Genomic DNA, 25,209 nt, shown 5'->3' on the forward strand with positions numbered 1-25,209 from the left:
ATAATAAGATTTTAATAGGCCTCAGATAACTTTTCTAAATATAATTCACAGTACATACCTGAGCCTTTAGAGGAAGTATTAATTTGGCCTTTGATTGGGCTTTGACTAATACTGATGGACTGGTCAGAGAAAATCATGCTATCAGTCCTCTTGGCTCTTGACCAGCCATCAGAGTCCTGCTATTGGAAAGTTAACCCCAAAGATTCAGGGTATGTCTTCTGATATAAATTAGATTTTTTTTCCTCTGTGAGTTGCCTACTTATTATAGGAGTCAAAACCACATCATCCATTCCATTAGTAGCAAAGTGTTAACTGTTTAACCGTGCTAAAGAAGTTAACATGATTTGAAAATGGCAATTTATTAAGTTCTTTCCAAATGAATTCTACTTGACTTGGGTAGGAAGTGGCATCATTTTCTGTTTCTTCTAATGCATAATAATTGACAGACTACATTACATATAACTTCTAAGATACATGTTTACCATAAAATGCTTCTTTATAGTGCAGTTTTATTATACATATTTTATAGCTCAGTGTTCTACTATGTCATTATCCATTTTAAGTATGCTAAGAGTCAAAAAAAATCAACTCAACAACTTCAATATTTAAAATCTTCAATCTGCCCAATAGATTGCAAAAGCTATGTCCTTTACTAAAAAACAAATAAACAAACAAAAACTCCTGTAAAAACAGTATTTAAATTTTACTGCTGACCTTTTTTGTTCAATGTGTTTATTATTAAATTTTCCACTTATCTTGATCTCAAAAGAGTACCAAATGTCCAGAAGTTCCTAATTTATTATGAGAAACAGCATGGCCATTTTATTATACGAAGTATTACACTCAGCTTCCAACATGTACACAGGCTACCACTGTCAGAAAATGTATTTCTAGCAACCTATGTTCAGCTCTCAGAACCGGGGTGCAAAAAAGAAGCCTTATTTATTTCACTGGATTTACCTCCCTGAACATGTTGAGTTCATGAACAAGTCTAGAGAATGACATTCCTCTATATTCACAGAGCCTGCTCTGGGCTCCAGCTCGACTTAAACTTTTCTCCTATTGTAGCTTTGTTTAAAAACACACCTATTTTTTTGTTCCACTGAGTTGATTAGTTACTTTCTAATCAGCGCATTCCACAGATAGTTTATTTTAGGATGCCAGCGAATACTACCGTGTAGGAAAGAGTTAACACAGCAGGCTTGAGACTGCTGTCTTTAGACTGGCCTGCTTTCAAGGTCGCCCTTTGTCTAGTGTTGGGGAGGTTAGCTTTTCTAACAGTCCCTAAGTGATACAGAACTTTCCCTACCTGAATGGATGGTGCATTCTATTGTAAATAACATGATTTTTGCCGACCATCTGATTTCTTTTTTAGGAGGTTAGAATTTTGATATACATTAAGGCGGAGGGTGTCCTTATGACCAGTCTTCAATACAGACTCAGTAAAGACTGAGTACTAACTTTCTAATTGATTTCTTTGGGCAGAAACACTGTACATGTTACTGCATTTTTTTTTTAATTGTTGGAGAAAAGTGTGTCCTCTTAAGTGTGTTCTCTCACAGGAGGAGAGAGCATAAGAAAAACTATGCATGGATTTTTCCATACTCAGCCTGTGTCTTCTACCCTTCCTTATCCTATAGTGTATCCTTTTACTATAATAAATTTTAGATGCAAGTACAACTATATTCTGAGTTTCATGAGCCTTAGCCAATCACCAAATGTTTAGGCGGTCTTGTGGACGTCCCGTGATACAACTGTGAACTTTTAACTTCTGTAAATAGATTTAATATAAATATCACAAAATGTGTGTATTTCTTAAAAATTGACATTTAAGAGAAGTTCTCAAAGTCTTAAATTTCTGTATTTCAAGTATGTAAGTAATAGTTGATGTTCAAATGCTGGGGGAAGAACTCCCTTGAGGATGTTTGTTTTGTTGTTTGGATTATGTAGAAGGAGATAAATGCTGATTGGAATGAAAGAACAAACAAGAGATCAAGCTACTTCTGTGAATCAGGTAACAGCTGTAACAGCTATTAATAAGTTATGCAATCTCTTAATTCACTTTTTCAACTAATATTTATTGAGCTCCTGCTTTATGCCTAGTATGGTGCTGAATATTCCTTGAATGTTTGGTATAAATCACTGGCAAAATATTTAACCTGGTCCTGGCTCTCTTAGTGAGAAAAAATTTAAAGCTACAGATTCAATTAGATTTGAACTATGTATTTTGTTTCTTTTTAAATTTGTTTTCTCCACTACACTTTTCTTATAAATTTACTCATCTAAATTTTCAAATTTCTTGGCATAAACTTATCATATATCCTATCCACATGGATCAGATTATCAGAAGGCAGTGTAGCATAATAGGAGGAACATATATTCGGGCAAGACTACTTAAATCGAATCCATACTCCAACACTAAAAATTTATGTCTGGCCAAGTTATTTAATTTCTCTGTTCTTCGATTTTTCCAACTATAAAATGAGAATGTTACCTAACCCGAATTCACTGCCCATCTCTGGAAAGGCCGATCGAGAGAGGAGTTTTGATTGGAAAGGAATCTTTGAGCTTTATTCAGGAGGCCAGAAATCTGCAGAGAAGTAGACTCTTGTCAGAGGTTTCTGCTTGGCCATAAGATTTTTAAAGGGGTTTAATCAGTTAGGGGAGTGCAGGAGTGTGTGACATTTTTTGATTACCTGCAGACTCAGTGATGCCAGCTACAGTTATTTCAGAGCTCAGAAGCTGTGCAAGAAGTTCTATTTCTTGGGTGTCCAGGGTGGATGTTGTGCAAGAAGGTCTGGTTTCCTGGTACCCAGGGGTTGTGCAAGACTACTCTGTTCCTTCTACAAAGAAGGGCAAGGTCTACAGATGCACAAAGTGAGGTCAGTAAAGTCACTGTGTGACCTTAAAAAAGAAAAATATTTTGCTGAAAGATTTTTGGGCTAATCAGAGTCCAGGTGGCTTCAAACAGGTTTCTGGCCTCTGTGTCCTGGGAATGCTCTGGTCCTTCATTCCCAAGGCCAGTGGTCTGCATATCTCAAAGGAAGTAAATTAGTAAATTAGTTCTGTTACAGATCAAGGACCTTAGGTCAGTAAGCAAAGTGTGGGTTGATTTGAAGCAAGTTAACCTTTAAGACTGGCTGGAGTTCTGTTACATGAACAATAATAATAATACATCATTCACATGATTCCTATAGCAATTCAATACGTTAGTATTTGTAAAAGTGCTTAGAGTAGTGTGTGGTGATATGTAAGAGATTTTGAAATGTTCTGTAAAATTTAATGTGCAATATTTTCATTTTCTTCTAGATCATATCTAAATTCCAATTTTTTGTTACTTTGTATTTATAAATGAGTTTTGTCATTTCAAGTATATTGGATTTCTAGTTTCCTTTTTGTTATTTATTTCCAATTTAATTGCTTTGTGGACTGACACCATGGCCTTTATGGCACCGGACTTTTGAAATATCTTCAGAATTGCTTTATTGGCTTAGCACACATGATTAATTTTTTACATGTTCTGTGTGTTCGAAAATTATAAATATTATTAATTTGGTGGTTCCATGTTCTAAATATTTCCATTCAATCAAGCTGTTGAATTTTGTAGTTCATATATCTTATATATCAAATATATTATATATATATGTACTATATACTTATTTTAGTATATTATATATTATATGTTATATAATATATAATACACTATATATAATATATATTTTAATGTGTGTATATATATGTACTATATACTTATTTTTATTTACTCTGTTCTAAAAATCATTGGGAATGATTAGTTTATCAATTCCTCCATGTAGTTCTGTCCATTTTTAATTTTTATTTCTTGATCTAGGTTAGCAGGCACATCCAGGACTATCCTGGTGAATTGAGGGCTTTTTCATTTTTTTATTTAAATTTCAGTTAGTTACCATACTGTGTAATATTAGTTTTAGGTGTAAAACTGAGCTTTTTGTTATTATGTATGACCTTTATCATAAGTGATGCTTTTTGTCTCAAATTTAGTAGATCTGATACTAATATAGCTATATCAGCTTTCAGTCTTAGTATCTTTTTATGTATAGAGGTGACTTTTATAAACACTCTACATCTGCATCATCTTGTTTTATTTTTATTGAGTCTTGGAGTTCGACTTTTATTTGAATTTAAACCATTTACATTTATGTTATTACGACGTTTGGAAGATTTTTACTGCCTTATTGGTGCTTTGCTTTGTTCTACTTTTTTATATTTTCATTTAATTTCTCCTTTCTTGCTTTCTTTCCATGTTAAGCTATTTTTTTCTTATGTTATGTAAGTCATCATACAGCACATTATTAGTTTTTGATGTAATAGTCCATGATTCATTATTTGCATATAACACCCAGTGTTCATTGCAACACCTCCCCTTCTTAATACCCATCACTGGGTATGAAGGGGTATCCCATCCTCCCCTCTGAAACCCTCAAATTGTTTCCCAGAGTCCGTAGTCTTCTCCCCCTACGAATCTTCCCGCCTTCTGTTTTCTCTTCCTTCCCCTAATGTCCTCCATGCTATTTCTTCTGTTCCACGTATGAGTGAAACCATATAATTATCTTTCTCTGCTTGATTTATTTCACTTAGCATATTCCCCTCCAGTTCCATCATGTTGATGCAAATGGTGGGTATTCATTCTTTCTGATGGCTGAGTAATACTCCATTGTATATATGAACCATGTCGTCTTTATCCATTCATCTGTCAAAGGGCATCTCAGCTCCTTCCACAGTTTGGCTATTGTAGATATTGCTGCTATGAACATTGGGGTGCATGTGCCCCTTCTTTTCACCATATCTATATCTTTGGAGTAAATACCCAATAGTCCAATTACTGGGTCATAGGGTAGCTCTATTTTTAACTTCTTAAGGAACCTCTATTCTTTTTTCCAAAGTGGCAGTACAACATGCATTCTCACCAACAGTGTAAGAGGGTTCCCTTTTCTCCACATCCTCATCAACATTTGTTGTTTCCTTCCTTGTTAATTTTTGCCTTTCTAAGTCATGTAAGGTGGTATCTCAATGTGGTTTTGATTTGAATTTCCCTGTTGGCTCATGATGTTGAACATTTTTTCTGTTTCTGTTAGCCATTTGTATGTCTTTGATGGAGAAACGTCTGTTCATGTCTTCTGCACATTTTTTTTACTTGAGTATTTGTTTTGGGGGTGTTGATCTTGAGAAGTTCTTTATAGTTCTTAGATACCAGCCCTTCATCTATAATGTCATTTGCAAATATCTTCTCCCATTCCATTGGTTGCCTATTGATTTTGTAGACTGTTTCCTTTGCTGTGCAGAAGATTTTTATTTTGATGAAGTCCCAAAAGTTCATTTTTGCTCTTGTTTCCCTTGCCTTTGGAGATGTGTCATGAAAGAAGTTGCTGCAGCTGGTGTCAAAAAGGTTGCTGTCTATGTTCTCCTCTATGATTTTGATGGATTCCTGTCTCACACTGAGGTCTCTCGTCCATTTTGAGTTTATCTTTGTGTATCATATAAGAGAATGGACAAGTTTCATTCTTCTGTATATAGTTGTCTAATTCTCCCAGCACTATTTATTGAAGAGACTGTTTATTTCTATTGGATATTTTTTCCTGATTTGTTGAAGATTAATTGACCATATAGTTGAGAGTCCATTTTTGGACTTTCTTTTTTTTTTTTTCCAATTTATTTATTTTCAGAAAAACAGTATTCATTATTTTTTCACCACACCCAGTGCTCCATGCAAGCCGTGCCCTCTATAATACCCACCACCTGGTACCCCAACCTCCCACCCCCCGCCACTTTTATTATTTTTTATTATCTTCTTTCTTCTAAAACTTCAGTTATGTATATTTAGATCTTTTTTTTTTTCTATATCCTTTAACAACTATCATGCTTTCCATTTCTCCGTGCTGCATTCTGGTTAATTTATTCAAATTTGTCCTCCAAGCCTCCAATTCTTTCTTTAGCTTATCTAATTTACTATTTTATCAATTCAATGTATTTTGAAATTTCTCTGATTAAACATTATATATATGCACACACACACACACACGTAATTCCTGAACAATTATTTTTCAAATTTAACTGGACTTTTTTGATAAGTTCTTGTTCTATTCCCTTGTTTTCCAATCCCTTCTTTAAATATTTAAATATATAAGACATACTTTTTGAATATTTTATATCTGGTAATTCAAATACCTGAAATCACTGATGTCTAAGTCTAATGCTTTTTTTCCCCCCATTAACAGTCATGGGGGTTTGTTTCTTCATATTTGTCTCTCTGTGTGTGTGTGTGTGTGTGTGTGTGTAGGGGGTATTATTGTTATATGTGAGCTCATTTTTGACAGAAATGTATCATTAAGAATTCTATATTTCGATAGTATGTGTTGTTCTATAGAAACAAATTCAATCCATTAAATATGTAGAGCTCTTTGAATACCAAATAAACTTCTATAAAGCTGTTTAAAAATTCTCCATATACTTTTGCTAGGCATCCAAAAGTTATAAATACAGGTTTATTTTAAAATAATTTCTCACTTGGAGTTTTACAGCCATGTAGTAGATTTGAACTTCAAAGTCATATAGGAATGATAATCACAGATTATCTCTTAAGAGATATTTTAATTTTTTTCCTCTTCTTCCTTTATCCACAGCTGAAACCAAGACATAGTTTATTTGTGCTGCTACCTCCATGACATGAGTTTTGTTTGTTTTTTTTTCTTTTTTGTTAAGACAACTCTTCAACCAATGTATAGCTCTTTGGCATCCAGTATATTTTTAGAGGCTCTTACTCAGTTTTGATTCCCCAGTTTGTTTGTAGGTATTGCCAATGCACATAGAGCAAGCATCAGCTGCAAAAGTTGCTTACCGCTCTAGATTTGTGTTATTCCAAATTTTTTACTCTGAAAGATGTATCTTAATATGTTTAAAAGCTTAGCTGCTTTTAAGAGGGTGGTTTTAATGATTTATATAGAATTCTAGGCAAATATTTTAGATATTTACTCTAGCATATCAATGGAAACAGAAAACCTTTTATTACTTTGCTTTTAAAATAGTATTGTCTTCACACTTAATTTCTCAGATCTGTGCACTCTTAATTCTAGTTACTTCTACCAAACTGTACACAAAAACGTATCTACAAAAACAAAAACAAAAAAACAAACTCAAAAAAGTTTCACAGGGTTTAAGTAAGAGTTTTTATAGACATTGTTAGTACCTATTGGTTTCTTATTTGCTGGAAGATACAAGAGTTACCATCTAAACTTAACTTTGAACTAGTTCTAATTACTAAAACTACTTTCTGAATTTAGGGCAATCTTTTTGTCTAAAACTTTTATTCATTTATGTTTTTGCATAATTGACATACACCAATTCAGTATGCCTGTAGAGATGGACTGCAGAAAGACTTCCTATATCACTTCAAACCCAAGTATTTCCCAAAACTCAGCAATAGAATCATGCTGGATTATATATAAAATTAGATAATATCCAAGTAGGAGGAGATTAATGGCAGCAAATCAATCAATAAATGTTTAGAAATATATTAATTAAATAATGGATTCTACAAACAAATATTACTGGATACTTACTATGTGTTAAGTGCTGAGGATATAGTGGTAAATTTATGTCATAGTCAGGAACACAGAAGAGTAAACATTTAATTATGATATAACATAATGAGTTTTATAATAGAAACGTGTAGAATGCTTCAGGAGCACTAAAGAAGGATATTTATTTACGTAGGCAAAGTTTTCTAGTGGAATTAATACAAACTGAGTGAAGCCTAAAAGAAAAGAAATTACAAAGAAGGAATAGGATGCTCCAGACTAAGGAAATGGCAAAAAAACAAAGGCCCAATGTCATGAAAAACATGATATATTTAGCAAATTATGTCATTCTGTGTCTATGGACCATAGCATATATATGAATGAATAGAGACTAGCCAGAGTAGACACTGCTGAGGTGAGAAGATCAGATTATATGGTATATTTTATGCCTTCCTAAGGAATTTAGGCTTCATTGTGGAGAAACTCTGGAGACCTTTAAACAAGAAAGCACCAAAGAATAAAGATCTACTAGAGGATATTAATTTCCACTTTACAAGTTGCCAGAGAAGTATATAAACTAATTATAATTTTATTTTTCTAATAAATAGGACCTCAGGTTCATGCCACAGCCCATGGTACTCTCCCTTCTCATGCTTTCTCAAATATGTAAGTATCTAAGAAAATTAATGTGTAAATATAAATTAATATTTTAATAATTATATGAGTGCTATTCAAAAGCAAATGATTATACGGAATCCTCTACTAGTTCTACTTGGATTTAGTGAGACTTCTGTCTTTTGCAAACTCTCAGCACTAAGCTTAAATTGTAAAGCAGACAAGAGAATGTTTTTCCTCTTCTCTGTTTCCTTATCCCCACTGTGGTTCTATCTTCCCCCTTCACTTCAGAATCTTCATGCCACGTCTGAATATATCCAACAGTAATCCCTCCTCTTCAGAAGGCTTCCAGCATCTGGACCTTGTTTCTTTGCTTTTATCTCCTTTGAAACATTTATCATTTACTAGGCCTTTTGAGATTATTGGCTTCCGAAGAATGGTAAATTAGTTTACTGCAAATATTGATGACATAATCAATTATTCTTCTCCTAAAGGGTATTTGCAATATAATCCCAAATCCTCTGATGATGGAAATTGCAAGTCTCTGGAGAAGAAATTTGGGAGGCCTCAGGGATTTTCATTCCTCAAACCTCAATGGCCACCTATTATTGTGGTTAGGTATGGTTTTCTCAACTCTAGGGGAAAAAAAAAGAAACCTATTATTTTAGACCCAATATCATCACCTTCTTAAAAAGATAATATGCCAAATAATGTTTGGGATATATTTTAGAAACCCCAAATCCCCATGAAAATGGTAGGCTAGAGTTAAGTGATATATGGTGATAAAGGGTATCAAAATATTCAGATCAAACTTCCTTGGAGGAAGTATCTTGATGCTGTCAATTTAACTGACTACTGAGAATTCATAGGATATGTAGCAGTGTAATAGATGCAGAAGGAAGAAAACTGACAAGTTCAGTTTAAAGCACAAAGTGGAGGAATGAAGATCATGTGTAAATAATGACTATATTTATTTTACTTGTTGAATATATACATATAATATAAATATTAGTATAAATACTTGCCTCTTTGTTAAACAAGTTAGAAGAGGCTCCTAATGAAGTCTTAATTCCTGCCTCTTCATTTTCTCCCACCCAAGATTACAGACCTACAGAATCAATTCATAGTAAATATTTTGGCTACTCTTGCATTAATAATCTTGGTTCAGCTAAGATTATTAACTCTAGGCATGGTCTGGGTTTCTTTCACCAGTCCCTCCCAAACTAACAGGGATAAAATACATTTAGCTTCATGTACCCATCCCAATCTCAGATCAGAGTACAAATAAAGCACAACTAACAATACTTTCTAGTCTGGCTCTGGTCATCATACACATATCACATTCCTCTTGTTCTGATTTAACTCCAGATTTCATAAGACTCTATGAAGAATCATCACCTCTGATCTACTGTCCACCTCATATTCCCTCTCTTTCCTCTGTTATTTAGTTCTATCTTTTTCTAATGTTAATATAAAAGGAATACAGAAAGGTTTATAAAATAGACATGGAAATTCAGGACCAAAAGAATGAAGACAAAGCCCATACCATAGCAGTAGGGGTAAACGGAGTTGAAATAATTATGTACTGCAATTAAGTAATGAGTAAGTTCATATTATTGGGATGGAAGACATAAAGAGTAACAGAGTGAAGAGGCAGTATGTCTGCAGCTGTGCAGATTGTGGTCAGGAATTTGTAGTTTACTTAATAGGTAGCACTCTGATGGTTTGGAAGGGGAATGTAGTGGTCATATTGGCATGCGTGATAGACAGTCTGTCAGAATATATAAGAAAAACTGAAGGCAAGAAACCAGGAACCAGTTCTAGAAGTCCATTAGTGACCTGCATGAAAGCTTCATTTTGTATTGGAGAGTAGGCCTAGATCCAAAAGACTTTAAATGAGAATTTATCAAACATTTATTAAGAAACTTTGTTTCTTTATGTTCAAAACATAATGCTAAGTGTTAAGCAGATACCAAAATGAACAAAGCCATGGCCCTGTGACTGCAAGGTATTGTTTTTACGGATACCGTGGAGCTGGAGAAAGGGGATAGAAATAGAGCAAGTTAAAATACCACAAAGCTCACTGTTTTTACCTAGATGAACTATTTTTCTTGAATAAACATTCTCTGGAATGCTAAAAGTCTTTGGTTAATTTTCAGAGTTCTGAATACTGAAAAAAAAAACTATAAAAATATTTACTATGAAATTGTTTTAAAAAAAACTTTTCTTTTTTTTTTTTTTTGCTGGTTTTCCCATTGCTTTTATGGAGGAGTAAGTTTTCAGAGATCCTTATTCTGTTTTTTTCACTGATGTCATACTTTATCTGGTTATTATAATTGTTCAATGTGGTCTTCATTAAAGCTTTCTGTTACTTGGTCAATTTTATTCTTAGGTCTTTGCTTTTTGGATCTATATGCATGCCTTTGGGGCAGAGAGCCTGTTGGGAACAGTTATCAGTTAATAGGTTGGATTCCATGAGTTCTGTTTGGTACCTACAGTGTATGTGGGGAGAATAGAAAAATGAATCTGGGAGAGTTAGATTGGAGAATGACTAAAAAAAGAAAATTTTGCTTAGGTTGACCTGAGAAACCGAATCCTGAAAAAATAAAGAAGGCCAAAAGATAGAAAACATGTCACTGATATCAGCTTTCATGCTCCAGGTTCCATTCCACAAAAAGGTTTTAGTCTAAATATGTCTAATTTCTGAGCTGAAACCAGTAAAGATGGGTTTTTGGTTTTTTTTTTTTGTTTGTTTTGTTTTGTTTTTTGTTTTCCTCCCAAGATTTAGAATGTAATTCTCAGTCTTGCTGTTTCTCATGATTGAATTTTAGACTTTAGGAAAAACTGAATGTTATAATGTATAGCACAGGCCTATAAAAATGAAAAAAGAATGTCAATTTTCTTTTAAGGAGGCAGGAAAAGAATTGAAATACATAAGAGTATCATATATCTGATTATAAGAAAAGAGCCTGTGTTGAAATTTATGAAAGTATCATATGGTCTTTGATCTGGTTTTATTAACTATTTATATTTTCTATAATTTTCATTATTTGTTACAATTCAGAATTTTTTTATTTCATTAGTGTATGTTGATAAATAATTCTAATTAGAACACATGACAGAATATTTTCATATGAAGAAAAGGTCTCCCTCTAAATTAGTACTGCATATGGCTAGGAACCTATTGTTTTAACCCACAGTTACTGAATAATCATTCACATATTCCCTTCTTGCTGTTTGTTGAAAGAGTAGGTGGGACCATGGGATTTAAAAGAGTAGGTAAAAGATTATCAGAAAGCTCTGGTCAAATACTTTACTTCATGTTGCCTTTTACCAGGCAGAAAGGACTAGCCCACTTTCTAGCTCCAATTCAGTGTCGTCCCCAAGAGAAGCACAGAGCAGGCATGGCAAAGGTGGCTCAAAAGTAGACTTTTCAGATAGATATATATTTTTATGCAGCAGCCACAATTCTATTTTCCTAAGCAATAAAGTATGTGGTTATCAAAGGAGCAGGATAAATTGAGGGGGAGGGACAAAAAAAAGTTTATTTCACCTTTTGAATTTCTGTAGAAAACCCTGGGATATAAGGAGAAGAAACAGATGATTCAATGATTAGAGCTTTTGGGAAAAGTTATGTGAATTCTTCACCCTAGGTAATAACTAAATGCTCAACCTTTCTTAATTTTACAGAGAACAGAACCTCCTACAAAACTGCATGCGAGAGAAAGTATGTATCATAAAATCAATTGATAAAGCAACATATTTAAAAACTGTGAATCAAATGATGAGTAATTACCTATTGATATTGGTTATCTCTTTGACCTTTTTTTCCTTTAAAGTTTGCTTTCAATTAATTCTTAAATTTTGCAGTGATCTAAAGTTCTTATCAAAAGATAACATTGGCCCTTCAGGAAGAAGTCTCATGGGCATAGAAGTGTATGGAATGACATTAAAGGACCTAGCCATCGTAACAGCATCAAATACCACAAACTCATTTTATCATGGGAAGCCTTTGGGTGACAAGCTTTGCAGACTTGGCTGGTGAGCTGGAATGCCTGCCTGGGTCTGGCTTAGCCATTTTAGTGAGATGACCTGGTCATCTAAGTAACTAAAAATGGTGACCTGGTCACCCGGTCACATAAAAAAGTACCTGGTCACCTATGAGCTGAGCCTTGGAAGAGGCAGATAAGATGGTCCAACTTAAAAAGCCCAGCTCTGAACCTAGTCAGACCAGTCAGGAAAGACAAAGTTATTAGAGAACAACACATACTCTTATATACTTTTTCACACTGACTCTTACTCAAGTCATAGAATGTGTAGCAAATATAAAAGCTCTGATTCAAGGGAATATTTCTGTTTAATATTTAAATGGAAAACAACTGAAAACTAGGTTCTAATTACTAAATTTCAATACATAGAAAACTTCATGAATATCTCTCTTTCATATATCAAAGTTGGAAAGTTTCACTACTTGCCTAGGAGTAATAATGTAGATTTTTTTAGTATCTCCAGTAATAAGAAAAATAATATATATTGAATGTCTTATTTTATATGTGCTAGAGTAGATTAGAACAATTGCTTTTTCTGTTAAAATCTGATTTAGGATGCCATTATATAAAACAAGTATTTTACAACATATGCTGCCATCCAAAATGTGTTTTCAAAGCACTAGCCTTTGTACAGTAAAGTAAAAATTACATTAGGAGACTCATGAATTGCAGCAAGATAGAATTGCTTTTCCTAAGGTACCTCCAAACACTCTCAAATGTGTCAGGAAAGAGTATGTGATGCGAGCAAAACCCCTGCGTCCCGCCAGGAGGTCGCGGCTTATAAGAATGAAGAGAGATTTGTTAAGATGTAACTCACTTGATCTTTATTGGGACGAGGTCCGCACCACAATCGTCGCGGTTTGGCAGCTCGTCAAGTTGTCATGATGAAGGAGACGTCGCCTCACAATCTAGACAGAGAGGTCACCGCAGAAGTTGAGACTGGGAACCAGCGAGTGGTTGGCAACGAGACTGTCGGGGCGTCGGTAACACCGGCGATGATATTCTCCCGACAGGGAACTCGCTTCGCCTCAGTCCAACCCGATGCCTCTTTTTATGCTAAGTCTCCTTCATAAACATATTACATCACTTGTTTTTCTCATGCTTATACATCAAAACACACACACACGTCGTAAACATGTTTTTGCAATATTCTGCATGACTCAAAATATTTACAACTTATTGCTCTACATTAATCTTTATCACTGCACACACATTAGTCTTATCACTATACACACATTGGTCTAGGCTCACTCGCTATGCTTGTGTATTTGCTATGAATGTTTTCGTTTGATTGGAAACTACATGTTACTTATTTCTTCATTCACTCATTTATTTATTACATTCATTTATTAAAGGTGTATACTCACTACATTATGTTACACAGGTGTTAAATTTTCTTTGAATGTTTGCCTGAACTGTGAATATTTCCATGTAAATCTAAGGTAATACTTTGGTTATGAACAGCCCCATTATAGCAATCATACTGTTTAACCTGGTATCTGTGTACCAGCCTTCCAGTCTTTGCTGCCAATTACTCAAATTTACAGCCTTTATGTCTTAAGAGTAATAACAATTTAAAAACAGACTACTCATTTATGACAGGCAAAAGGATTTTTGCAAGCCTAAAATTCATTTTCAGTAAATAAGAAGTGGTTTATAGAATTCTACAGATGCATTGTTTCTACTTTTGGTCCATCTTAAGCTGTGACATTACCACTGACTACTAAGAAAATGGTTTTCCAAATCTGGTCCCTGGGTTTCTATTTCTGGCTCAAAAAGGAAGTCAATTTCCCTACCCTTGATCCTCTCCTGGCTCTTTCAGATCCCAGTCTAGGAGGAGCCCTTTGCCTCTATCTTAACTAGTTTGTTCCTTCATTGCACCATCTTTTCTCAGCCTTCCTATCTAAAACAGTTTGCTTTGATACTCTTGTTGAATACAAAGCCAGTCGTCTCCATAGACATTAACTTTTCTGTTGCCATCAAATAACTTTTAACAGTTAGCTGCATTCATTTCCATTTATGCAAATCATAGGGTCACCTCTACAGCAGAGAATGGGAAGAAATGGCTTATTTTTAATCCTTATATCTTAGCTAGACAGATGTCTCTGAAGGCACCCAAATATTTTGACCACATCTGTTTTGAGAAATATTTTGTAATAAATAATCTGGGATATTATTAAATAATACATTGGATTGTAGACACTGTTTTTTCTTGCCAAAACTCGTGTTATTTGGGAGACAGCAATTTGTTGATTTTTTTTTCTATTTTTAAGCATAAAGTCATTTATCTCAACAACAAATGTTGGGGGAAGACAACAGAAAACTTGGAGGGAATGTGAATCAAATAGAAACTTATAAAAAGAAATTTACTATAGTACAGAGTAAGCCAACTTGAAAGTAATCTGAAAGTCTAAAATAAATTCTTTACTATGTTCTTTTTATAACCATGATGGTATCCTGCTAGGTACTGTTTGATATAAAAAAAATTAAATGTTACCCTCTGTCCCAGAATGGAATAAGTTGTTCCATGATTTTCTCTTCATTCCTGCTTGCCTCTTTTCCAGGTAACTTCGGAAGAACTGAATAGTATAATTCAGAATATAATGACCTGGGTTGTAGCTACAGTGACCAGTATATTATACCCAGCCATCACAAAGTATGAAGAAAGGTTGCGAACGAAAGTATATCCAGTGTCTGATGAATCTATCCTCTCATCAGACAGTTCAAGTTTCTGTAGCACATGCAGTGAAGAGTTTACATATGGAAGCTACACATCTGCTACAACTAAAACATTTCAGGGAGAACCCTGTACGTTTACAGTTGACCTATCAATAAAGCGACCAACCACACCTTTAAAACCACCTTCTGCCCATGTGGAAAGAACAACTGTGGGTAAAACATATCACGTGGAAGGACAATCTATATCATCTGAACTCAAATATAATAAAACCAGTATGACATATGCATATCCTAAGCTCAGAACTTGTAAATCTGATAGTCACCTTTTAGCATCATTTGAAACAAGCACAAAAAAATCTAAGGATGCCACCACTGAAACAGATGGCTTAGAGAGTCCACTGTTTCCTGATCAAAAAGCAAAAGCCATGGATGAAATGAAGAATTTAAAGAATGTTTTTGTTAACTTTAAATGTCACTTAAAAGGGGAAACTGAATTGATTTTAGAAAGTATTTTTCAAGAAATAATGTCTGATTTAACGCAGGCTATTCCTTCTATTTCTTCTGTTACTGCTGAAATCTTTGTTGAGCAAAATGAACCTGAAAAAAGAGACTTGCTTTCCAATGTTGATATCTGCTCAGCAGCTTCAGAGATTGTGGAGAATATGCTTGAGAAGCTACAGTCTGCAGTTGAGAAAAAATGTGTTGAGATATTTTCACAAGATGATTTGTCAGTTGACATTAAACCAAGCTTGCCACCCAGTAGAAAATATCTCAGTCCATCAAATAGAAAATCTGTAAAGGCTTCACAGCCTTACAATTTGGAACCCATGTGTGATATTGCTGAGGATATGGTACATGCCATTTTAGAAAAGCTGATGACTCTTGCATCTTGTAAAAAAAATGAACTTCCATATCTTGAAGATGCAATTAAACTTTCTGATCAGCAACCTATGACAGACCCAACATACATGTCCCTCGAAAGAGACAACAAAATGAAACATAGTCCTGAATCTGATGCAGCTAATTTAATTGTTAAAGATCAAATACAAAATTTAATGTCAAATATTTTTTCCCAGTCCTCTTTGGTTGGATATATAGAGGAAGCAATCAGCACTATACTAGAATATGTACAAACTGAACTTAATAATGAGAGACTTACTGCATCTGAAGAAACAGTAGTGTTCCTTCAGCTTCTTGATGATATCTTCACTCAGCTACATCAAGAGCGAGTAAATGCAGGTATTCAAAAATGCAGACACTCTAGACCAAGAAATCTTTCTGACACTGAAGAAAAGTACAGACTTACTGGTACTAGATTAGCTAATGGTCCTAAATCTAGAAGATTGTTTCCACCTATTAATGTTCCTGGAATGGTCCTTTATTCTGAAGATGATAATGAAGAAATAGACAAAATTGTGAAAAATGTGCTTGATTCATCTTTCAAAGATGAAAAGCCAAAATCACAGAAACGAGTTCCTCAGAATTGGTTTACAAAAGGAAACACCAGTTTTGAATATAAAAGAAATAGCAAACCACCTACAAATGCTGCTTCTCAAAGAAGCAAAGTTGCATTTTGTGATGGGGGATTAAAAACTGAGCTACCATCTTTTAATAATAAAGAAATTTTAAAGGAAAAACCCTGTCTGAATACAGACATCTTGATTTTCAGCCGAGATCAACATCACCACATACAAAAAGCTTCAGAAAATGTAGTTAAAAGTATTTTAACAGATATGCTCAAGGACCTATCTTCTGTTCCTCCTGGTCCCTTAGACAATAAAACTGGGAAAGAAGCTTCAGTTCTTGTTTCAGAAAAATCTCAACGACTATCATATCAAGAATGGATGGACCAGATGTTTTCTGTGTCAGAAATTAGAGCAGTGTCTCGAGAAATAACAGACGCTGTGTTAAATATACTTCATAAAGCTTCAAGATGCATTCCCAATACGACCAAAAGTTCCATTTCATCATCAGTTCACACTTCTCTAGGTATTTCTGATACTCCACACATGGTCAAAGAAGCACCAAATAAAAAGTCATTAAAAGTATGGTTTGACAGTGAAAAGAAAGTGAAATATTTATCTTCATTCAATGTTGATCCTGCAAAAACTAATGTGTCACAATCTGAAAAAAGTGAACCACAATCTATAGATGACATTACTGATAAGATCATTAATACAGTTTTTAAAAGGCTGAAGTTATTTATTTGTCCAAAATTGCAAATGGGCTTCAAACCTTCAGTTGTGGAGAAATCTTCCTTACAATCTCAACTTAGTACTTACACAACTAAAGTGGTAAACATTGTTTTGCATGCTATCCAGAATGAACTAGAACTCAGTAAGAGAAGCCTAAATCATAGGGAAAGAGATGATACCAAATCCCCGACAGGTAAAGGATTTTTTGCTGATACTGATAAATTAGAATCTCTTGTCTCAATTATGGAATCTCCATTGTTAACTTGTATTTGTGAACTGTTATCAAGTGGACGTTCTGATCAAAGCAATATATCACTCCCTTCAGATAAGCCCAAGTCTGCAACTTCATATGGATCTGACAGTACTGATAAACAAAATATTTTGCCAAATAGGCAGGATAAAAAATCTTTTTATAAATATTTGGCTACTCCATGTGCTCTCCATAGTGTTGTAAATGGAAAAGATGTCAAAGACAATGCTAGATTGCAAGTGTTAGACAGTATTGGGGAAACACTATATGAAATGTTACTTAAGCTCATAGGAGCCCATCCACACCATCAGCCACCTAATAGTAAACTAAACAGAGAAAAGAATGAAAATCCTGAAATGGCTACTCCATTGCAGTCTAATATTCAGCTCATTTCCAAAACAATTTTGGAATACATCCTTGCAAAATTATGTAGTGTTGATATGGATACCAGTTTTGCAAGTTCTGGATTTAAAGCCGTCTCAGAGTCTTTTGATATCGACAACCTATCATTTGCTTCAATGATTGAGGAAATAGCCAAATGCACTGACATAATCTCCAGCATCATTTCCAGGATGATTCAGGAGGATAATAAAGATGTGACAAAAAATAAAGAAAAAACTATTGCTCTAGTGTCTTCCAAAACAGGGAGCACAAAAGAAGCACATTCAAATGAACTGAAAGCTCTAGCTTCGGATATTCTAAATGTAGTTTTTGCTAAACTGGAAGGGTTCGCTAATGGAAATTTAGAAACTCTCGGTTCTATTAACAACAGAAATGAAGAAAACAATAAGACAAACTTGGAATATGAAAGTCCCAGTATTTTCAAAGACACACATGAGGAACTATTGCAGTCTGCTTTATACATGAATGCAAAGAAGATATCAAGTACTATTTTGAAAGCTATTCAAACAGAATTAAATATGAACTCATTAGATTTGAGGACAAGTATAAATACCCTACCACCTGAGAAACAAATGCTTAAGAATATAGTCAATTTAATTTTAGATGCAGTATCCTCAGATATGTTTAATGAAACTGAATCTGAAGAGGGGAGCATTGAAACTTATCGATACAGGCCATCCTATGGAAATTTTCTTCCTGGAGGAGCTGAACCAGATTCATTTCTAGAAGATGTCTCACATACAGAGAAAGAATTCATTGGGGAAAGAACATTACTAAGAGAAGAAGCTAAATCAGATTCTCTTAAACAATGGGTTCTAGAAAGAATGTTAAACAAAATCGAAGTTAAACTCAAAGAACCACAGAAATCTCCAATTGTTCCCATTATAAGAAATATTTTGAATGAAATTTTTCAAAATGCTTTGGTCGACCAACTAAATGTGCTTTCTCTCTCCCACTCTCATTTAAACAGCATCATTCACAATGTTGATGGGCCAATTCCTCAAACATCTGTTCAATTTATAGATAAAGTCATAGGCTCTTTAGTGTCTGAAGCAGATGTAATCGTAGTGGCAGATGATGTTGTTAGAACGGTATTTCATAAACTTTACTCAGCTGCTATGCCGGAAAGAAATACAAGTGAAAATAGGTATAAAACCATCACCTTTAGAGCAAATGTTTCTTTACAAGAACACACCAGATTCAGTGTTGACAAACAGGCCAAAGTAAATGTAGTTGAAGATATTGTACAGGCAATATTAACAAATTTAGAGACTTTTGCTACTTCCAAAGTAAAATCTCTCTTCTGTCCCCAGATCAGCTTCACTGTTCCAACGGCTTTATCTTTTCAGCAGGATAAAAGTGCATTAAGCAAAGCATTATCAGCCAAAGATTTGTATTCTGATGATCACTTGTCCTCTTGCTCAGTGGATCATATTACATCAGAAAAGACCAACTCAGTGTGCCAACTCTCTTTGAATAAATTAAATACGTATGCAACAGAAGTGGCTAGAAAAATTTTACAAGGAATCAAACATGAGTTAGATAAAGAAAGGGAAAGTCCTTTCTCAACTCATAACATTGTGGTTTCTGAAAGTATTGCAAGCCAAGTTGTTAACACAGTATTAGATATCGTATCATCAAAAGGCATGTGTGACAATTCTGAGAAAGAGATTAATTCAGATCAACAAGAAGGTATTATTGAAAAGCTGTTTAATAAGAGTGAATATAGAAAAGTACTTCAGTTTCAAATACAAGGTATCATTGAAGGTATCTTATGTGATATTTATGAAAAAACACTGTATCAAAATAATCTAACATGTGCCACACCCACTCTGAAACGTAGCATAACTGGGAAACATTCCAGAGAAAATTCTGAAATATTCATCAAGGATGAAAATAAAATTATTCCAAAACTTTCAGTTCCTAAATCAGATGTCATTTTCATATCTAATGATATAGTGGATGTTGTTCTTCATAATCTCAGTTCTACTGTCCGGCTTAGCATAAATGCAAAAAATCCTACATCTGCAAGATTGCCTCTGACCTTTTGTGACATATTTTCAAAAGCAGAGTGTCAAAAGCCTCCTCTTATGGGGTCAGAAAGTGAAATAAAGACAGAGTATTTGCCATCCTCAAGAAATCTGAAATCAGCTTACGCTGATGATTGTCAGATAACTACAGTAGAGAAAGAAGATGCCAAGAAACCTGCTCCCGACCCATGTGAGGAAAATGCTAACTTCATTACTAAAACTATTTTCAATCGGTTAGAAGCTTTTGCCACAGAAAGAATAGACTCATTAATTACTCTTGCTTTCCAGTCTAAAGAAAAGTCAATTGCTAGCCTGGAACAGGAAAATTATAAACAAGAAAATAGCCTCTTTCATGAATCAAGCCAAGAGGAATCAAATACGAATGCCCTGAAAATATCCCCTAAAACAATCCTCAGCCAAGAGCTCACAGATTCCACTTTTGCAAATTACAAAGAAAATGTTCGGTCCACAGTTCATCTCTCCCCAGCTAGTCTTAAGGAATATGCGGACATCATTGCCAGTGCCATTTTGAAGCTTATTAAAAATGACTTAGACTTAGAAATTCAAAAGATGTATCCATATCCAAACAGCATTTCATTCCAAGAAAATATCACTGTGAGTGGGATTGTCAGTAGTATCTTAAAGAGTTTATATGATAAAAGATCTGCAAAGGAAATAAGCGTTTACTCAAAAGACAATCCTAAATTATTCTCACAACTAACAGCATCAAATGAAATATTTCTGGGACAAAGAGAGCAGGAAAAAAACAAATTATCTCCGTTTTCAAAATATCCATTGGAACAAAACCAAGTAACATTGGAAAAAGGAAGCCAGAGAACTGTTTTGGAAGAAATATTTATGAGAAATGGAGAATCGAAACAAAAAGAAAAAACTGCATTGCTCAGGGGAGTGCAAGAGGTTTTAGCTAAATTGCATCAAAGAATAATAGATATCATAGGTCATTTGCCTCCATTTAATGATATCCCCCATTTAACATCTAATTCTAAAATTAAAACATCAGACATAACACAAAAAAACTTCTTTCAATCACAGATTAACAGGGTAACAAATGACATAGTTGAAAGTGTTTTGGGGAAAATGTACACTATAGTTGTTACATCATTAAATGAAAGTAACAAAAAAGTAGAAGCACCTGACAACAAAGATACCTTGTCTAAGAAAGCAACCTGCATCAAAGAAACTAAACAAGCAGGAAAAGGAAGTAATCCCCCCAAATATGTGACACCACAAGGTTATTCTTATGCAGGCAGTCAAAGTGTCTCTCTATTAGAAGACAAATTTTTGCAGTATTCACCACTGCAACTGGGGAAGGATTTAGTCGAAATGGTTCTTAATAAGATCATAAATTTTGCCTCAATTCATCTAGAAGAGACCTTGTCCCCTGAAAGTTGTTCTGATGAGTTGCTACCTATAAAGTCACATGATTCCAAAGTGAGCTCTAAGAGCAGCTCTAAACCAGATTTTAAAAAAAGTTTAAAAGCAAGATCAAAAGTTATTCCTTTGCCTACATTTAGAACAAAATCATACCTAGGACCTAGTGGTGCTAAGGTCAAAAGCAAGACCAAGTTAGGTCCTGGAGAGAAGACTCCAAGAGACAGCCAGTCCAAGACTACCACTGGGCTGCCACCCACGCTATCAACAGGAGATGCCAAAAACTTACTGGAAATGAGATTGCCCAATTCAGAACTAAGAATGTATGCCAAGGATATAGTAAGTAGTATTCTGGAAACAACTGTGAAAGAATTTGAAAAGGTGAAGCAAACTAAAGCAATGATAAATGTTAAAGCCTTACCATCTGATCAAATCATGGCAGCAAATAAAATAGTTAATGCTGTTTTGCAAGAATTATATGCTACAAGTAACCACAATTTGGCTTATCCAATCAAATTCTCACATGTGGATGATCTCAGACTTTCACAGGGGAATTTAGATGCAGAGTATCTTGCCAAACCACAAGCATGTTTTTACCTGGAAAATGTTTCTTCACAGCTCGAACAGATTTTTCCTAAAGAAGGTATATTTAAAAAAATGTTTGACAAATGGCAAGCAGAATCAAATGATATGGAAAATGAGAAGTGTAAGCTAATGATGATAGCTGAAAATGTTTTGACTGAAATTCCAATAAAAACAAAAGAACTGGAATATTCTCTTTCACTTTTAAATTTGCATCAACTTGAGGATTGTGAAAGCAGGTGTTATAATCATTTCAAAGAGGCTTCTACTAGAGTTGAAGATACAAAAGCACAAATTAATATGTTTGGAAGAGAAATTGTTGAAATGCTATTTGAAAAATTGCAGCTGTGTTTTTTGTCCCAGTTACCCTCCCCAGATAGGAAAGGAACTCTAGGAAATAGGAAAGAATATATTAGTACTAAAAGTAAATATGATTTGCCAGTCAAGGACATCCTCAGCAGTGTACCAATATATAACACAAAGACAGTAGACCAAATTTCTTTGGGCTCCAGCAACCAAATTGTTCGAGATATTGTAGAAAGGGTTTTAAATATTTTAGAGTCATTTGTAGACTTGCAGTTTAAATATATCTCTAAATATGAGTTTTCTGAAATAGTGAAAATGCCTATAGAAAACTTTTTTCCTCTCCAACAAGGACTAGTAAGCAAAAAAAAGTTGCCAAAATTACAACCACTAAAAAAGTTTCCTGATGAATCCAATTCAAATACTATTATTTCCAAAGAAAACATACAGAACACCATCCTACAGATTCACTCATTCCATTCAGAATTAGTTACATATGCTATTAATATTGTCAGGGACATGCTCTGTATAATTAAGAACAAGCTAGACAAAGAAATAAGCCAAGTGGAACCATCTTCTATTAGCACATTGAAAGAGACCGTTATAGCAAGTGAGATCATTGGCACACTGATTGACCAGTGTACTCATATCAATAACCTTCCGAAGAAAAGTTTGTTCCAAGGAGCAGAAAACGCCTATATTGTTAATCAAGTTGAATTAGCAACTTCTATGAAAATGCCCTCATCAAAGTTAAAGGAACATAGTTCTGGGAATAATCCTTCACAAATCAGTGTACCTGGTTTTGTGTGTTACTCAGAGGAAAGTATGAAAAAAAAGTATAAGCCTTCATCAAAATTACCTTCACATCCCAGAGCCTCTGTAGAAGATACAATTAAAAGCTCAGAGCCAATGGAAAGGCTTGATTCAGAAAATATACCATCATGCTTTAAAAATGAAGTACAATACTATAGTCCAAGGGAATCAAACTTTGGCCATTTTGACCAATTAATGCAAGGAAATAAGTCTCTCCCTGAAGGCAGTGTCTTACAAAAACTGTTTAAGAAAGCAAATGAGTCCACAGAAGCAGCATTAAAGCAAGTCATGTCATTCATAGAAATAGGAAAAGGTGGAAATCCAAGAGTATTTCATTTTGAAACTCTAAAGCCAGTTGAGCCAACCCAAATTCAGACAACTGTTTCTCCACTCAAAATATCTTTAGCTGCAGAAAATATTGTCAATACTGTGCTGTCAAGCTATGGCTTTCCAAGTCAACCACACATTCATGAAAACATGGAAACAAGGAAACCATTTTTCCTATCGAAGCAAAACCCTTTGTCTGTGATATCTGGAGGACAAAAGAATGAGGAGAAATGTTTACTTAGAATGTGGGATAAAAAAATAAGCTATATACCTAAAGAAGAAAATAAAAAACCTGAAGCCAGCAGGGAAGATTTTTCTTTATTGCAAAAATGGGAAAGTAAGAGATCCCCAAATGGAAAGGCTCTGAAGGAAGTTAAAGTAATTGCTTTTGCTGATCATGAACTGGGTCCAAAGGAAATTCATTTGGTAGCAAGACATATCTCCACATCTCTGGTCACATATTTCAAGAATTTTGAAACTAGAGGTAAGCAAGAAATAATTTACTTTAAAAGTTGGCATAACAGAAAAAAAACAGGTATTTTTAAAGCAATTTACAGGTTTCTTTTTTCTTTTTTTCTGACAATAGCATTGGAAATGGAGTATTTTTTAAAAATTTATTTATTTTCAGAAAAACAGTATTCATTATTTGGAAATGGAGTATTTAATTACTTATTAAATTATTAATGTAATTACTTATTAAATTATTAATTACTTATTAAATACTGGTATTTAATATACCAGGATACCAGAAAAAAAAAAGTTTGACATTCACATGGTTTGAATCTGAACAAGTCTTCTGTTCAGTTTTCCATAACTACAGATGAAAGAAAATGGCATTACTTTAAAGAAGAGCATTGTGGTTGAGTGTGAGATAGAAGCTCCGAAAAGTTTTTAAAGTTTTTTATGCACGACTTCTTTATGATCATGCCAAATATACATGTAATTGATTGAAGGTTAGTGATTCATCTTTTCAAGGTGAACAGTTGAACTCTTTGCCATTATTAGTCACAATGTATAAGAACAGTGTATTAACCATTTATTTTGTTTGTATTCCAGTATTCTTAAATTCTTTAAAATCTGAACATCTCCTAACAAAGCCATTTTCATTCTTTTTCTAAGAAGTTGAATCATATGTAAGAGCCATTTTTTGTATATCAAAACCTGCTGATTATTGGCAATTTCTTTACTGGCAATATTCCAATAATGCATAGTACCCCTGAACTGGATCAATAATTCCAGTTACCAGTAACCAGTTGCTATAATACCAGTTCAGATACATTACTTGCCAATCATTCAAACAGGAAAACACGTCCTACCAGTCCTACCCACCTGCATGGGGATTCATTTCCCATCCTTAAAACTGTCATTCTTTCAAGATGGATAGCTGTGTGTCTGCAATTTCAAGCTCATAAATATACTTTCTCCAAATACAGCCTAACTAAACTTAGAGAATTATAAAGAAGAACAAAACAAGAGAAGATCCATGATTTCATCCCACTGGTATTTTTCTCTACCAAATCTATTCTCTATTTTCAGACACATTCAGGGCCTTCCTGTGATTTTACTCCTGCTCCTTGTTCCTTTTGGAATACTCTTTCCTCACTTTCTTCATCTCAACATAGCCAAAGCCTGCCTAGCAGTCAAAGCTCAGCTCTAAGCTTCCCATCTCCACAGTTTTGCCTAATATTACATGCAGAGGTATAACAGATGATTAAGTGTTGAGGAAGTTTTGAGAAAAAAATAGTGTGTTTCTCTGGCTGCCACCTGAAGAAGTTGGCTGTCCCAGGTAGCTATATGATTTTCAATAAATACTGTTTTGAATAGAAAGAAAGAAGAGAGGTGTGACACACTAAAATCTAAGGGTTAAAATACTACTGACACTGCAACCTATCCCTAACCCTTCTGGAGTTTAGCACATTTTCATTTCAATCAAGTCATTGTTGCAACACATCTCTGTAGCTCCCTAAAAGTAATAGAGGGATGCCTGGGTGGCTAAGTCTCAGGTTACATGTCGGGCTC

The 25,209-nt window shown here is 34.3% G+C and overlaps 1 protein-coding gene across 1 annotated transcript in view; it reads left to right on the forward strand.

The window, feature by feature from the left end:
• The window catches only part of FSIP2 (fibrous sheath interacting protein 2), a 91,537-nt gene that overhangs the window by 27,290 nt on the left and 39,038 nt on the right, over window positions 1–25,209 (forward strand). The window contains exons 13-16 of the mRNA XM_044240947.1: window positions 1,951–2,014; window positions 8,162–8,219; window positions 11,859–11,895; window positions 14,782–23,674. Coding sequence (XP_044096882.1) covers window positions 1,951–2,014; window positions 8,162–8,219; window positions 11,859–11,895; window positions 14,782–23,674 — 9,052 coding nt within the window. The remainder of the gene's footprint in view (window positions 1–1,950; window positions 2,015–8,161; window positions 8,220–11,858; window positions 11,896–14,781; window positions 23,675–25,209) is intronic.

Source organism: Neovison vison, chromosome 3 (assembly GCF_020171115.1).
Source record: "Neovison vison isolate M4711 chromosome 3, ASM_NN_V1, whole genome shotgun sequence".
In the NCBI taxonomy this organism is placed as follows: Eukaryota; Metazoa; Chordata; class Mammalia; order Carnivora; family Mustelidae; genus Neogale; species Neogale vison.